This window comes from Danio rerio, chromosome 17, assembly GCF_052040795.2.
Source record: "Danio rerio strain M-AB ecotype USA chromosome 17, GRCz13ab, whole genome shotgun sequence".
Classification (NCBI taxonomy): Eukaryota; Metazoa; Chordata; class Actinopteri; order Cypriniformes; family Danionidae; genus Danio; species Danio rerio.
In genome coordinates, this window is record NC_141037.1 from 1,890,313 (window position 1) to 1,910,163 (window position 19,851).

Below are 19,851 nucleotides of genomic sequence, written 5' to 3' on the forward strand. Positions count from 1 at the left end.
AAGCTGATTTGCATGTTTGCCAGTGAACTTTCTGACATTAAAATCATAATCCTGAAGCTTCAGAGGTGAACGGATGAAAGTCTCTCTTCTCTGGTCTCTGGATTTTGATCTGGAGAATGTAATGAGAAACTGATGTAGGATTTGTGTTCAGAGCCTGTAGAAAACAACATTAAACACGTGTGTCTCTGTCAGGTCTGTGGGAATTATGTCTGGACTGAAGCTGAATGTGCTGCGGCTGATCATGATGATGATGATGATGATCCTCTGCTGCCTCACTGGACGGATAAGTACGAATCATATAGAAACTAAAGTTTATCAACTTATAAATAGATGCATGAAATATATTACTAGATATTAGTTTCTAATTTGGTTTTATGCACATTCAAATAGGATGATAGGCTGTCATAACCCATCTTTGGGTCAAATAAGGACAAATCCAGCGGTAGGGCTGGGCGATTTAGCAAAAAAAAATTTTTTATAAAGTTTGACCGATTTCGATTTTTAAATTTTTTTTTATTGTGTCACTGGTCTTCTCAAAACATTACAACAACATGACAGAAGTAACATTTTCTTTAAAAGTAACTTGAAAAACATCTGGTTATGGAACATTGTTTTTTTAATGGCCATGTCATACAAAAATCGGTCAAGGTGTAAATAAATGTAAAAGAAATTCACGAGTTAAATAGCGTTGCTGAAGATTTGAATGAGAAATATTTGTGTAAATATTGCAGTTGCAGGAATACAGAGGGATTTTTGCAAGTTTTGCTGAGCCTGGGAAAGATTGGCTGTCAGCTCGGCTTTGACTTTGTCTTCTGATTGAATGACAGGTTGTAAAGCTGCTGCCTTTTTCTTAAAAAGATCCAGTGGAAGAAAAGGACTGAACATGGAAACTGTAAAGCCTAATTTAACCCAATGTGTGAAGTTGTGGATGTATAGCAGGAGCAAATACAAGCACCAGATGTGTGTCTAATATAAAATAATATATTTAATCTATTTTTCTTTTTTTCTCTTTTAAATATCGATCATTTGATGCGCTTTGCTCCACTCTCTGTATTATGCTGGCTAATCTGTCTGGTTTAGGTCCGCTAAATGACGTCATGGGGGCGGCTACTTTCATTTTCACTGCTACAGGTCCTCACCTCTACTCGTGTTCAAACCAAAAGATCGGCGCGGTTTTTCCACATGGCAGGCGTCCTTTTACGTCCTTCATACATGTTGAGATCGAGTTTATCGACTTGATGAGGGAATATGTCTTGACAATCCACCCAGACGAGCAACAAGTAAAATCCTACATGACTTCACGCTTTAACAGGCAGTCAAGCAGGTCACACACCAGAAGCGCTGCGACACGGCGTGCACATGACAGCTTAAACTATCACACACCAGACGCGCACATTCTCATGATATTTAACATGAAACTAATCAGATGGCGCTCTGTGGCGCGGTTGAAATATGAACTGCTTCGTGAATCGTGGCTGGGTGTGTGTATAGAAACCTGTTTAGAATTCTAAAATCCATGGCGTGGTGCTGTGCGGCGCATCACCGAGAGGTGCTTCTGGTGTGCTTCCTGCTTCATACAGAGTGAACCAAAGCACATTGATGCCATTATAATGTATTAAATATATATATTTTTTAAATATCGCGATTTCTCGATTTGATTCTAAATTAAATCTTCTTAAAACGTAAATTCTAATTAATCGAAAAAATCTGAAAAATCGCCCAGCCCTACCCAGCGGGTTAATTTTTCTTATTGAAATTTAAATTACATTACATACAATGGGTTCGTCCATGTTTGACCCTATGTTGGATTAATACACTCCAGGGTTTTTTAATAATGTACATGGGCGGGTTAAGAAATTTGGCTTCCACAAACATAAATTTATAAAGCTGACTATGAAACTTTCAGTTTGTATGAGCTGGATGTAAAGACAGTGGCAAACAAAAAAGGTTACAGTTACATTACACTCTATAAAATGCTGGATTGTCGTAACCCAACATTGCGTCAAACATGAACAAACCCAACAGTGGCTTGATATTTCAATAAAATTTACACTTTTTAACTCAATGGTTAACCCATTTCTGATGCAATGCTGGTACGGGGTCCGTGGCGACATGGACTTTCGCTTTAAGATTTAAAGGGCCAGCATTGCACCAGACCCCCTTAAGTGGTGTCGTTTGAAAGTGTAGAATCTATATTTTATGCACATGTGCATCACTTTAGTTTTTATTTTACTGTACAAAAGTTATTTACACATAAATATACAGTACTTTGGATGCCCGAGCTGGGTATTGAACATTGGTTCATTTTCATATTTTTCATATATGACACGGGGAGGCAGTGGCGCAGTAGGTAGTGCTGTCGTCTCACAGCAAGAAGGTTGCTGGGTCGCTGGTTTGAACCTCGGCTCAGTTGGCGTTTCTGTGTGGAGTTTGCATGTTCTCCCTGCCTTCGCGTGGGTTTCCTCCGGGTGCTCCGGTTTCCCTCACAGTCCAAAGACATGTGTTACAGGTGAATTGGGTAGGCTAAAATGTCCGTAGTGTGTGAATGTGTGTGTGGATGTTTCCCAGAGATGGGTTGCAGCTGGAAGGGCATCAGCTGTGTAAAAACCTACTGGACAAGTTGGCGTTTCATTCCGCTGTGGTGACCCCGGATTAATAAAGGGACTAAGCCGACAAGAAAATGAATGAATGAATATATGACACATGTACAAGTTATGGCTCAAATGAAAGCTCTTGCCGGTGCTCATATGGCTCTAGAGTTCTTTTTACTGAATTATATTTACATATCAAACAGTTGCTGAATGAATCTCGGTGTTTCCATGGCGCAGAAGTGAAAACAATACATTTATGATCAATAAGCAGCCCCAGATAGCACAGACAGCTGTCATCTCTTACCTTATGCTGTGCGCTTCAGGCCCATTCTCCTCTGTTTTTGAGGTGATGTGCATAAGTAATGCTTTTATCTGTCTGACGTGCTCCAAACACAGTGAATTATGTTTGATCAAACAAAAGAATAGTGAAATATGAACACAATGATCGCTCCCTGTGGCTTATACAGCACCTCTCATCAGTTGGAACACAATAACTTCTGCATAGATTATGGTGGAGACATTTTTCTTTTTTTCCTATCATTACAGACATGTGCAGGAACCACCAACATTAATTACAGCACGCTAGACCACACACAACCTAAAAGGTGCACTTTCACATTTGAGTTTATAAGTAAAAAATACATTTAAGTGTTTATAATAACACAGACAACATATACAGATATTTTAAACACTTTCAATAGTGTTTTATGAAAATTCAAAGGGTTTTCTTTAAAATGATACCAAAGTTTTGCATTTACACCTCTGCATGTGGATTTGGGAAGCTTTTAAATTTGGGTAGGCAAAATCCAGGCGGAAATACCAAAATACCACTAAGGTACAACCCAGCATTTTTTAGAGTGTAGATGGAAAGTATACTGCATATTTGTAAATGCTAAATTATGATCCTGTCTCATCAATGCATACACTATTAAGCCCCTTGTGAACATAGACATGAATGATGTATGTATTCATGAACGATTTAATGTTTTCTTTTTGATTTATATGTGATGTAAATTATTATGAAACAATTTTCATAAAAAGGTCCACAGAAGAAAAATAATTGTTTTAACAACACTAATTACATTCATTTTTGTCATCTGTGACAGTGAAAATGCCACATGACGTCAACAACGCATTCAGAACAACTTTCTAATCAAACAATCAGATTTAAGGGACAAGTTAATAGTTTATGTTAGGTTTATGTTTGCAATCAGAGTTGTGCCAGATTATTGTTATGAACCAAAAACGCTCTCATTTTACTTATAATTTTTTGCAATAATTTACAGTTAGGGTTAGGATTGTGGGTAGGGATTATGATTGGATTACATTTAAAAAAAACTAATGATGTTCCAGAAATATTTTGACACATTTTCTGTAAAAACAGGTTGTTCATAAACTAATGCACTGTCAGATTTGGACAAACCAAAACATTGGGTTAAAAAGTGTAATGTAAATTTAATATTGTCTCATAGTTGGGTTACAACAACCCAGCATTTTTGTTTTAGAGTTTTGTTGAGAGATCTGAGTTCTGGAAACATGAAAGACCTTTTGTTTCAATGAGTGTAAAACTTAAAGTAACAAGCATGACAATTAATGGTTATAATTTCACAATGATCAATAGATTTTGAAACCAAAACATAAAATCAGTGCAAACCAAATTTAAGAACAGGTGCCCAGACTAACAGTGGATGAGTTGTGGCAGTATTTCAAGGCATTTTATTAAATCTTTTTATTTTATTTATTTTAGATGCGACAACTTACCATCCAGCTACCAGTTTAACTCTAGAAACAACAACTATCAACAAAACCACCAGTTTCACACAAGAAACAACAACTATAAACCCAGCTACCAGTTTAAAACCAGAAAAAACAACTATCTATCCAATTACCAGTTTAACAGCAGAAACAACAAGTATCAATCCAACCAATATTTTAACAACAGAAACAAAAGTTATAATTCCAACTATCAGTTTAAAACCTGAAACAATATCAATAAACCCAACTACCAGCTTCACATTAGAATCAACATCAATCAACACAATCAGTTCAACAGCAAAAATGACAATAATCAACCCACCTACCAGCTTAACACCAAAAACGACAACTAATAACCCAACTTCCAATACAACATTAAAAATAACAACCACAACCCCATTTACCAGATTGACACAAGAAACAATCAAACCAACAATCAGTACAACATCAGAAAGGACAACTATCAGCCTAACTACCAGCTTAACACCAGAAACAATCAACCCAACTACTACTTTAACAACAGTTACAACAACTATCAACCCTACTAACAGTACAACACCAGAAACAACAACTATCAACCCAACAACCAGTACAATAATAGTAAGAACAAATGTTAACCCAACTGCCAGTTCAACAACAGTTACAGCTATCAACCCAACAACCAGTTTAACAACAGATTCAACAAATATTAACCGAGCAACCAGTACAACATCAGAAAGAACTGTCAGCCCAACTACCAGCTTAACACCAGTAACAACAACTATCAAACCAACTACTAGCTTAACATTGGAAACAACAACTATGGACCAAACTAACAGTACAACATTAGAAAGACCAACTATAAGCCCAACTACCAGCTTAACAACAGTTACAACAACTATTAACCCAACTACCAGTTTAACAACAGATTCAACAACTATCAACCCAACTAACAGTACAACACCAGAAACAACAACTATCAACCCAACAACCAGTTTAACAACAGTTACAACAACTATCAACCCACCAACTAGTTCAATGTTAATAGGAACAAATTTCAACTTAACTACCAGTTTAACACCTGTTACAAAAATCAACCCAACTACCAGTTTACCAACAGATTCAACAACTATCAACCCAACTACCAGTACAATATTAGTAAAAACAAATGTCAACCTAACTGCCAGTTCAACAACAGAAACAACTATCAACCCAACTACCAGTACAACATCAGAAAGAACAACTATCAACCCAACAACCAGTTTAACAACAGATACAACAATTAGCCAACCTACCAGTTTAACAATGCTTGCAACAACTATCAACCCAACTACCAGTTTAATACCAGTTACAACAATCAACCCAACTAACAGTACAACACCAGAAACAACAACAATCAACTTAACTACCAGTTCGACAAAGGTTGCAACAACTATTAACCCAACAACCAGTACAACATCAGAAAGTACAACTATCAGACCAACTACCAGCTTAACACCACTAACAATCAACCCAACTACCAGTACAGCATCAGAAAAAACAACTAGTAACCCAACAACCAGTTTAACAACAGATATAACAACTATTAACCCAACTACCAGTTTAACAACAGTTACAACTACCAACCCAACCAGCATTTTAACAACACATTCAACTACTATCAAGCAAACTACTAGTTCAACAAAGGTTATAACAACTATAGACCCAACTACTAGTACAACATCGGAAAGAACAACAATCAACCCAACTACCAGTTTAAGACCAGTTACAACAATCAACTCAACTACCAGTACAACATCAGAAACAACAACAATCAACCCAACTACCAGTTCGACAAAAGTTGCATCAACTATCAACCCAACTCTCAGTAAAACATCAGAAATTACAACTATCAACCCAACAACCAGATCAACAACAGTTACAACAACTATCAACTCTACAACCAGTTTAACAACAGATACAACAATTAACCAACCTACCAGTTTAACAATGATTGCAACAACTATCAACCCAACAACCAGTTTAAGACTAGTTACAACAATCAAGCCAACAACCAGATCGACAACAGATACAACAACTGTCAACGCAACAACCAGATCAACAACAGTTACTATCAACCCAACAACCAGATCAACAACTATCAACGCAACAACCAGATCAACAACAGATACAACAACTATCAACACAACAACCAGATCAACAACAGTTACAACAACTATCAACCCAACAACCACTTTAACAACAGATACAACAATTAGCCAACCTACCAGTTTAACAATGATTGCAACAACTATTAACCCAAAAACCAGTACAACATCAGAAAGAACAACTATCAGACCAACCACCAGCTTAACACCAGTAACAATCAACCCAACTACCAGTACAGCATCAGAAAAAACAACTAGTAACCCAACAACCAGTTTAAGAACAGATATAACAACTATTAACCCAACTACCATTTTAGGACCTGTTACAATAACTGTCAACTCAACTACTATTTTAACAACAAAAAAAACTATCAACCCAACGACTTTACCATCAGAAACAGCAAATATTAACCCAACTTCCAGTTTAACAACAGACACAACCAGCCAAAAGCCATCTAATAATATAACATTAGCTACAAAACCTCACAATCCATCAACAAGTTTAACAACAGAAACAACAACACACAATCCAACAACAAGTTTAACAACAGAAGCAACACACAATCCAACAACAAGTTTAACAACAGAAACAACAACACACAATCCAACAACAAGTTTAACAACAGAAACAACAACACACAATCCAACAACAAGTTTACCAACAGAAACAACAACACACAATCCAACAACAAGTTTAACAACAGAAACAACAACACACAATCCAACAACAAGTTTAACAACAGAAACAACAACACACAATCCAACAACAAGATTACCAACAGACACAACAACACACAATCCAACAACAAGTTTACCAACAGAAGCAACACACAATCCAACAACAAGTTTACCAACAGAAGCAACACACAATCCAAAAACAAGTTTAACAACAGAAACAACAACACACAATCCAACAACAAGTTTACCAACAGAAACAACAACACACAATCCAACAACAAGTTTAACAACAGAAACAACAACACACAATCCAACAACAAGTTTAACAACAGACACAACAACACACAATCCAACAACAAGTTTACCAACAGAAACAACAACACACAATCCAACAACAAGTTTAACAACAGAAACAACAACACACAATCCAACAACAAGTTTAACAACAGAAACAACAGCACACAATCCAACTCCAACAACAAGTTTGACAACAGAAACAACAACTCACAATCCAACAACAAGTTTAACAACAGAAACAACAACACACAATCCAACAACAAGTTTAACAACAGAAACAACAACACACAATCCAACAACAAGTTTAACAACAGAAACAACAACAACACACAATCCAACAACAAGTTTGACAACAGAAACAACAACTCACAATCCAACAACAAGTTTACCAACAGAAACAACAACACACAATCCAACAACAAGTTTAACAAAAGAAACAACAACACACAATCCAACAACAAGTTTAACAACAGAAACAACAACACACAATCCAACAACAAGTTTAACAACAGACACAACAACACACAATCCAACAACAAGTTTACCAACAGAAACAACAACACACAATCCAACAACAAGTTTACCAACAGAAACAACAACACACAATCCAACAACAAGTTTAACAACAAACACAACAAGACAAAATCCAACAACAAGTTTAACAACAGAAACAACAACACACAATCCAACAAGTTTACCAACAGACACAACAACACACAATCCAACAACAAGTTTAACAACAACACGCAATCCAACAACAAGTTTAACAACAACACACAATCCAACAACAAGTTTAACAACAGAAATAACAACACACAATCCAACAACAAGTTTAACAACAGAAACAACAACACACAATCCAACAACAAGTTTAACAACAGAAACAACAACACACAATCCAACAACAAGTTTAACAACAACACAAAATCTAACAACAAGTTTAACAACAGAAACAACAACACACAATCCAACAAGTTTACCAACAGACAAAACAACACACAATCCAACAAGTTTAACAACAGAAACAACAACACACAATGCAACAACAAGTTTAACAACAGAAACAACAACACACAATTCAACAACAAGTTTAACAACAGAAACAACAACACACAATCCAACAACAAGTTTAACAACAGAAACAACAGCACACAATTTAACTCCAACAACAAGTTTGACAACAGAAACAACAACTCACAATCCAACAACAAGTTTAACAACAGAAACAACAACACACAATCCAACAACAAGTTTAACAACAGAAACAACAACACACAATCCAACAACAAGTTTACCAACAGAAACAACAACACACAATCCAACAACAAGTTTACCAACAGACACAACAACACACAATCCAACAACACGTTTAACAACAGAAACAACAACACACAATCCAACAACAAGTTTGACAACAGAAACAACAACTCACAATCCAACAACAAGTTTAACAACAGAAACAACAACACACAATCCAACAACAAGTTTACCAACAGAAACAACAACACACAATCCAACAACAAGTTTAACAAAAGAAACAACAACACACAATCCAACAACAAGTTTACCAACAGAAACAACAACACACAATCCAACAACAAGTTTAACAACAAACACAACAACACAAAATCCAACAACAAGTTTAACAACAGAAACAACAACACACAATCCAACAAGTTTACCAACAGACACAACAACACACAATCCAACAACAAGTTTAACAACAACACGCAATCCAACAACAAGTTTAACAACAACACACAATCCAACAACAAGTTTAACAACAGAAATAACAACACACAATCCAACAACAAGTTTAACAACAGAAACAACAACACACAATCCAACAACAAGTTTAACAACAGAAACAACAACACACAATCCAACAACAAGTTTAACAACAACACAAAATCTAACAACAAGTTTAACAACAGAAACAACAACACACAATCCAACAAGTTTACCAACAGACAAAACAACACACAATCCAACAAGTTTAACAACAGAAACAACAACACACAATGCAACAACAAGTTTAACAACAGAAACAACAACACACAATTCAACAACAAGTTTAACAACAGAAACAACAACACACAATCCAACAACAAGTTTAACAACAGAAACAACAGCACACAATTTAACTCCAACAACAAGTTTGACAACAGAAACAACAACTCACAATCCAACAACAAGTTTAACAACAGAAACAACAACACACAATCCAACAACAAGTTTAACAACAGAAACAACAACACACAATCCAACAACAAGTTTAACAACAGAAACAACAACACACAATCCAACAACAAGTTTAACAACAGACACAACAACACAAAATCCAACAACAAGTTTAACAACAGAAACAACAACACACAATCCAACAACAAGTTTAACAACAGAAACAACAACACACAATCCAACAAGTTTACCAACAGACACAACAACACACAATCCAACAACAAGTTTAACAACAGAAACAACAACACACAATCCAACAACAAGTTTAACAACAGAAACAACAACACACAATCCAACAACAAGTTTAACAACAACACGCAATCCAACAACAAGTTTAACAACAACACACAATCCAACAACAAGTTTAACAACAGAAACAACAACACACAATCCAACAACAAGATTAACAACAGAAACAACACACAATCCAACAACAAGTTTAACAACAGAAACAATAAAACACAATCCAACAACAAGTTTAACAACAGAAACAACACACAATTCAGATAAAAGTTTAGCAATAGAAACAACAACACACAATCCAACAAGTTTACCAACAGACACAACAACACACAATCCAACAACAAGTTTAACAACAGAAACAACAACTCACAATCCAACAACAAGTTTAACACCAGAAACAACAACACACAATCCAACAACAAGTTTAACAACAGAAACAACAACACACAATCAAACAACAAGTTTAACAACAGAAACAACACACAATTTAGATAAAAGTTTAGCAATAGAAACAACAACACACAATCCAACAAGTTTGACAACAGACACAACAACACACAATCCAACAACAAGTTTAACAACAACACGCAATCCAACAACAAGTTTAACAACAACACACAATCCAACAACAAGTTTAACAACAGAAATAACAACACACAATCCAACAACAAGTTTAACAACAGAAACAACAACACACAATCCAACAACAAGTTTAACAACAGAAACAACAACACACAATCCAACAACAAGTTTAACAACAACACAAAATCTAACAACAAGTTTAACAACAGAAACAACAACACACAATCCAACAAGTTTACCAACAGACAAAACAACACACAATCCAACAAGTTTAACAACAGAAACAACAACACACAATGCAACAACAAGTTTAACAACAGAAACAACAACACACAATTCAACAACAAGTTTAACAACAGAAACAACAACACACAATCCAACAACAAGTTTAACAACAGAAACAACAGCACACAATTTAACTCCAACAACAAGTTTGACAACAGAAACAACAACTCACAATCCAACAACAAGTTTAACAACAGAAACAACAACACACAATCCAACAACAAGTTTAACAACAGAAACAACAACACACAATCCAACAACAAGTTTAACAACAGAAACAACAACACACAATCCAACAACAAGTTTAACAACAGACACAACAACACAAAATCCAACAACAAGTTTAACAACAGAAACAACAACACACAATCCAACAACAAGTTTAACAACAGAAACAACAACACACAATCCAACAAGTTTACCAACAGACACAACAACACACAATCCAACAACAAGTTTAACAACAGAAACAACAACACACAATCCAACAACAAGTTTAACAACAGAAACAACAACACACAATCCAACAACAAGTTTAACAACAACACGCAATCCAACAACAAGTTTAACAACAACACACAATCCAACAACAAGTTTAACAACAGAAACAACAACACACAATCCAACAACAAGATTAACAACAGAAACAACACACAATCCAACAACAAGTTTAACAACAGAAACAATAAAACACAATCCAACAACAAGTTTAACAACAGAAACAACACACAATTCAGATAAAAGTTTAGCAATAGAAACAACAACACACAATCCAACAAGTTTACCAACAGACACAACAACACACAATCCAACAACAAGTTTAACAACAGAAACAACAACTCACAATCCAACAACAAGTTTAACACCAGAAACAACAACACACAATCCAACAACAAGTTTAACAACAGAAACAACAACACACAATCAAACAACAAGTTTAACAACAGAAACAACACACAATTTAGATAAAAGTTTAGCAATAGAAACAACAACACACAATCCAACAAGTTTGACAACAGACACAACAACACACAATCCAACAACAAGTTTAACAACAGAAACAACAACACACAATCCAACAACAAGTTTAACATCAGAAACAACAACACACAATCCAACAACAAGTTTAACAACAGAAACAACAACACACAATCCAACAACAAGTTTAACAACAGAAACAACAACACACAATCCAACAACAAGTTTAACAACAGAAACAACAACACACAATCCAACAACAAGATTAACAACAGAAACAACACACAATCCAACAACAAGTTTAACAACAGAAACAATAAAACACAATCCAACAACAAGTTTACCAACAGAAACAACAACACACAAAGCAACAACAAGTTTAACAACAGACACAACAACACACAATCCAACAACAAGTTTAACAACAGACACAACAACACACAATCCAACAACAAGTTTAACAACAGACACAACAACACACAATCCAACAACAAGTTTAACAACAGAAACAACAACACACAATCCAACAACAAGTTTAACAACAGAAACAAAGACACACAATCCAACAACAAGTTTAACAACAACACGCAATCCAACAACAAGTTTAACAACAACACACAATCCAACAACAAGTTTAACAACAGAAACAACAACACACAATCCAACAAGTTTACCAACAGACAAAACAACACACAATCCAACAAGTTTAACAACAGAAACAACAACACACAATGCAACAACAAGTTTAACAACAGAAACAACAACACACAATCCAACAACAAGTTTAACAACAACACGCAATCCAACAACAAGTTTAACAACAGAAACAACAACACACAATCCAACAACAAGATTAACAACAGAAACAACAACACACAATCCAACAACAAGTTTAACAACAGACACAACAACACACAATCCAACAACAAGTTTAACAACAGGAACAACAACACACAATCCAACAACAAGTTTAACAACAGGAACAACAACACACAATCCAACAACAAGTTTAACAACAGAAACAACAACACACAATCCAACAACAAGTTTAACAACAGAAACAATAAAACACAATCCAACAACAAGTTTACCAACAGAAACAACAACACACAAAGCAACAACAAGTTTAACAACAGACACAACAACACACAATCCAACAACAAGTTTAACAACAGACACAACAACACACAATCCAACAACAAGTTTAACAACAGAAACAACAACACACAATCCAACAACAAGTTTACCAACAGAAACAACAACACACAATCCAACAACAAGTTTAACAACAGAAACAACAACACACAATCCAACAACAAGTTTAACATCAGAAACAACAACACACAATCCAACAACAAGTTTAACAACAGAAACAACAACACACAATCCAACAACAAGTTTAACAACAGAAACAACAACACACAATCCAACAACAAGTTTAACAACAGAAACAACAACACACAATCCAACAACAAGATTAACAACAGAAACAACACACCATCCAACAACAAGTTTAACAACAGAAACAATAAAACACAATCCAACAACAAGTTTACCAACAGAAACAACAACACACAAAGCAACAACAAGTTTAACAACAGACACAACAACACACAATCCAACAACAAGTTTAACAACAGACACAACAACACACAATCCAACAACAAGTTTAACAACAGACACAACAACACACAATCCAACAACAAGTTTAACAACAGAAACAACGACACACAATCCAACAACAAGTTTAACACCAGAAACAACAACACACAATCCAACAACAAGTTTAACAACAGACACAACAACACACAACCCCACAAGTTTAACAACAGACACAATAACACACAATCCAACAACAAGTTTAACAACAGACACAACAAGACACAATCCCACAAGTTTAACAACAGACACAATAACACACAATCCAACAACAAGTTTAACAACAGACACAACAGCACACAATCCAACAACAAGTTTAACAACAGACACAACAACACACAATCCAACAACAAGTTTAACAACAGAAACAACAACTTACAATCCAACAACAAGTTTAACAACAGAAACAACAACACACAATCCAACAACAAGTTTAACAACAGAAACAACAGCACACAATCCAACTCCAACAACAAGTTTGACAACAGAAACAACAACTCACAATCCAACAACAAGTTTAACAACAAACACAACAACACACAATCCAACAACAAGTTTAACAAAAGAAACAACAACACACAATCCAACAACAAGTTTACCAACAGAAACAACAACACACAATCCAACAACAAGTTTAACAACAGAAACAACAACACACAATCCAACAACAAGTTTAACAACAACACGCAATCCAACAACAAGTTTAACAACAACACAAAATCTAACAACAAGTTTGACAACAGAAACAACAACTCACAATCCAACAACAAGTTTAACAACAGAAACAACAACACACAATCCAACAACAAGTTTAACAACAGAAACAACAACACACAATCCAACAACAAGTTTACCAACAGAAACAACAACACACAATCCAACAACAAGTTTAACAACAGAAACAACAACACACAATCCAACAACAAGTTTGACAACAGAAACAACAACACACAATCCAACAACAAGTTTAACAACAGACACAACAACACAAAATCCAACAACAAGTTTAACAACAGAAACAACAACACACAATCCAACAAGTTTACCAACAGACACAACAACACACAATCCAACAACAAGTTTAACAACAGAAACAACAACACACAATCCAACAACAAGTTTAACAACAGAAACAACAACACACAATCCAACAACAAGTTTAACAACAGAAACAACAACACACAATCCAACAACAAGTTTAACAACAACACACAATCCAACAACAAGTTTAACAACAGAAACAACAACACACAATCCAACAACAAGTTTAACAACAGAAACAACAACACACAATCCAACAACAAGTTTAACAACAGAAACAACAACACACAATCCAACAACAAGTTTAACAACAGAAACAACACACAATTTAGATAAAAGTTTAGCAATAGAAACAACAACACACAATCCAACAAGTTTAACAACAGACACAACAACACAAAATCCAACAACAAGTTTAACAACAGAAACAACAACACACAATCCAACAACAAGAATAACAACAGAAACAACACACAATCCAACAACAAGTTTAACAACAGAAACAACACACAATTCAGATAAAAGTTTAGCAATAGAAACAACAACACACAATCCAACAACAAGTTTAACAACAGAAACAACAACACACAAACCAACAACAAGTTTAACAACAGAAACAACAACACACAATCCAACAACAAGAATAACAACAGAAACAACACACAATCCAACAACAAGTTTAACAACAGAAACAACACACAATTCAGATAAAAGTTTAGCAATAGAAACAACAACACACAATCCAACAACAAGTTTAACAACAGAAACAACAACTCACAATCCAACAACAAGTTTAACACCAGAAACAACAACACACAATCCAACAACAAGTTTAACAACAGAAACAACACACAATTTAGATAAAAGTTTAGCAATAGAAACAACAACACACAATCCAACAAGTTTAACAACAGACACAACAACACACAATCCAACAACAATTTTAACAACAGAAACAACAACACACAATCCAACAACAAGTTTAACAACAGAAACAACAACACACAATCCAACAACAAGTTTAACAACAGAAACAACAACACACAATCCAACAACAAGATTAACAACAGAAACAACACACAATCCAACAACAAGTTTAACAACAGAAACAATAAAACACAATCCAACAACAAGTTTAACAACAGAAACAACGACACACAATCCGACAACAAGATTAACAACAGAAACAACACACAATCCAACAACAAGTTTAACAACAGAAACAATAAAACACAATCCAACAACAAGTTTAACAACAGAAACAACACACAATCCAACAACAAGTTTAACAACAGAAACAACAACACACAATCCAACAACAAGTTTAACAACAGAAACAACGACACACAATCCGACAACAAGTTTAACAACAGAAACAACAACACACAATCCAACAACAAGTTTAACACCAGATACAACAACACACAAACCAACAATAAGTTTAACAACAGAAACAACAACACACAATCCGACAACAAGTTTAACAACAGAAACAACAACACACAATCCAACAACAAGTTTAACACCAGATACAACAACACACAATCCAACAACAAGTTTAACAACAGACACAACAACACATAATCCAACAACAAGTTTAACAACAGAAACAACAACACACAATCCAACAACAAGTTTAACACCAGATACAACAACACACAATCCAACAACAAGTTTAACAACAGACACAACAACACACAATCCAACAACAAGTTTAACAACAGACACAACAACACACAATCCAACAACAAGTTTAACAACAGAAACAACAACACACAATCCAACAACAAGTTTAACAACAGACACAACAACACACAAACCAACAACAAGTTTAACAACAGACACAACAACACACAATCCAACAACAAGTTTAACAACAGAAACAACAACACACAATCCAACAACAAGTTTAACACCAGATACAACAACACACAATCCAACAACAAGTTTAACAACAGAAACAACAACACACAATCCGACAACAAGTTTAACAACAGACACAACAACACACAATCCAACAACAAGTTTAACAACAGAAACAACACACAATTCAGATAAAAGTTTAGCAATAGAAACAACAACACACAATCCAACAAGTTTAACAACAGACACAACAACACACAATCCAACAACAAGTTTAACAACAGAAACAACACACAATTTAGATAAAAGTTTAGCAATAGAAACAACAACACACAATCCAACAAGTTCAACAACAGACACAACAACACACAATCCAACAACAAGTTTAACAACAGAAACAACACACAATTCAGATAAAAGTTTAGCAATAGAAACAACAACACACAATCCAACAAGTTTAACAACAGACACAACAACACACAATCCAACAACAAGTTTAACAACAGAAACAACAACACACAATCCAACAAGTTTAACAACAGAAACAACAACACACAATCCAACAACAAGTTTAACAACAGAAACAACAACACACAATCCAACAACAAGATTAACAACAGAAACAACACACAATCCAACAACAAGTTTAACAACAGAAACAACACACAATTCAGATAAAAGTTTAGCAATAGAAACAACAACACACAATCCAACAACAAGTTTAACAACAGAAACAACAACACACAATCCAACAACAAGTTTAACAACAGAAACAACACACAATTCAGATAAAAGTTTAGCAATAGAAACAACAACACACAATCCAACAACAAGTTTAACAACAGAAAAAACAACACAAAATCCTACAACAAGTTGTACTACAGAAACAACAACACACAATCCAACAACAAGTTTAACACCAGAAACAACAACACACAATCCAACAACAAGTTTAACAACAGAAACAACAACTCACAATCCAACAACAAGTTTAACAACAGAAACAACACACAATTTAGATAAAAGTTTAGCAATAGAAACAACAACACACAATCCAACAACAAGTTTAACAACAGAAACCACAACACACAATCCAACAACAAGATTAACAACAGAAACAACACACAATCCAACAACAAGTTTAACAACAGACACAACAACACACAATCCAACAATAAGTTTAACAACAGAAACAACAACACACAATCCAACAACAAGTTTAACAACAGAAACAACAACACACAATCCAACAAGTTTAACAACAGAAACAACAACACACAATCCAACAACAAGTTTAACAACAGAAACAACAACACACAATCCAACAAGTTTACCAACAGACACAACAACATACAATCCAACAACAAGATTAACAACAGAAACAACACACAATCCAACAACAAGTTTAACAACAGAAACAACAACACACAATCCAACAACAAGATTAACAACAGAAACAACACACAATCCAACAACAAGTTTAACAACAGACACAACAACACACAATCCAACAATAAGTTTAACAACAGAAACAACAACACACAATCCAACAACAAGTTTAACAACAGAAACAACAACACACAATCCAACAACAAGTTTAACAACAGAAACAACAACACACAATCCAACAACAAGTTTAACAACAGAAACAACAACACACAATCCAACAAGTTTACCAACAGACACAACAACACACAATCCAACAACAAGTTTAACAACAGAAACAACAACACACAATCCAACAACAAGTTTAACAACAGAAACAACAACACACAATCCAACAACAAGTTTAAAAACAGACACAACAACACACAATCCAACAACAAGATTAACAACAGAAACAACAACACACAATCCAACAACAAGATTAACAACAGAAACAACAACACACAATCCAACAACAAGTTTAACAACAGAAACAACAACTCACAATCCAACAACAAGTTTAACAACAGAAACAACACACAATTTAGATAAAAGTTTAGCAATAGAAACAACAACACACAATCCAACAACAAGTTTAACAACAGAAACAACAACACACAATCCAACAACAAGATTAACAACAGAAACAACACACAATCCAACAACAAGTTTAACAACAGACACAACAACACACAATCCAACAATAAGTTTAACAACAGAAACAACAACACACAATCCAACAACAAGTTTAACAACAGAAACAACAACACACAATCCAACAAGTTTAACAACAGAAACAACAACACACAATCCAACAACAAGTTTAACAACAGAAACAACAACACACAATCCAACAAGTTTACCAACAGACACAACAACACACAATCCAACAACAAGATTAACAACAGAAACAACACACAATCCAAAAACAAGTTTAACAACAGAAACAACAACACACAATCCAACAACAAGTTTAACAACAGACACAACAACACACAATCCAACAACAAGTTTAACAACAGAAACAACAACACACAATCCAACAACAAGTTTAACAACAGAAACAACAACACACAATCCAACAACAAGTTTAACAACAGAAACAACAACACACAATCCAACAAGTTTACCAACAGACACAACAACACACAATCCAACAACAAGTTTAACAACAGAAACAACAACACACAATCCAACAACAAGTTTAACAACAGAAACAACAACACACAATCCAACAACAAGATTAACAACAGAAACAACAACACACAATCCAACAACAAGATTAACAACAGAAACAACAACACACAATCCAACAAGTTTAACAACAGACACAACAACACACAATCCAACAACAAGTTTAACAACAGAAACAACAACACACAATCCAACAAGTTTACCAACAGAAACAACAACACACAATCCAACAACAAGTTTAACAACAGAAACAACAACTCACAATCCAACAACAAGTTTAACACCAGAAACAACAACACACAATCCAACAACAAGTTTACCAACAGACACAACAACACACAATCCAACAACAAGTTTAACAACAGAAACAACAACACACAATCCAACAACAAGTTTACCAACAGACACAACAACACACAATCCAACAACAAGTTTAACAACAGACACAACAACACACAATCCAACAACAAGTTTAACAACAGAAACAACAACACACAATCCAACAACAAGTTTAACAACAGACACAACAACACACAATAAAACAACAAGTTTAACAATAAAAACAACAAGCCACAAGCCATCTAATAATGTAACACAAGATAAAACAACAAGCAATCAATCTATTAGTTTGACAGCAGATACAACACACAATCTAACTACAAGTTTAACAACAAAATCAACTCACAATCTAACAAGTTTTAGAATAGAAATAACAGCCCACAATCCAGCAACCAGTTTAACACCAGATACAACCACTATCAATGCACCTACCACTACCCACCCTCCTGAGACCTCAACAGCAGCAGAAGTATATATCGATCCCTCAGAAGCATCGTAAGTGTGTGTTTACCAGCCAGTCTTAATAATAAACAGCACTTACAGACTACTAAATA

The 19,851-nt window shown here is 34.8% G+C and overlaps 2 protein-coding genes across 2 annotated transcripts in view; one reads left to right on the plus strand and one right to left on the minus strand.

The window, feature by feature from the left end:
* The window catches only part of arhgap11a (Rho GTPase activating protein 11A), a 1,047,489-nt gene that overhangs the window by 606,476 nt on the left and 421,162 nt on the right, over positions 1–19,851 (minus strand). The window lies entirely within an intron of this gene.
* LOC147839861 (uncharacterized) lies at positions 74–19,848 on the plus strand. The gene is made up of 11 exons (XM_087291269.1): positions 74–118; positions 193–287; positions 6,974–7,191; positions 7,378–8,103; positions 10,795–12,309; positions 12,457–13,635; positions 13,924–14,121; positions 14,218–15,609; positions 15,736–16,647; positions 17,719–18,282; positions 19,841–19,848. Exons 1-11 carry the CDS (start codon positions 74–76, stop codon positions 19,846–19,848), a joined length of 6,852 nt encoding a protein of 2,283 aa, XP_087147395.1.

Bases quoted from the DNA above. Each gene is read 5' to 3' on its own strand.
- LOC147839861 (XM_087291269.1), top strand. From the start codon at position 74: ATGAAAGTCTCTCTTCTCTGGTCTCTGGATTTTGATCTGGAGAAT. The intron at 12,310-12,456 runs GTTTAACAACAG...GTTTACCAACAG, and splicing joins AACACACAATCCAACAACAA to ACAAAACAACACACAATCCA. The intron at 13,636-13,923 runs GTTTAACAACAG...GTTTGACAACAG, and splicing joins AACACACAATCCAACAACAA to AAACAACAACTCACAATCCA.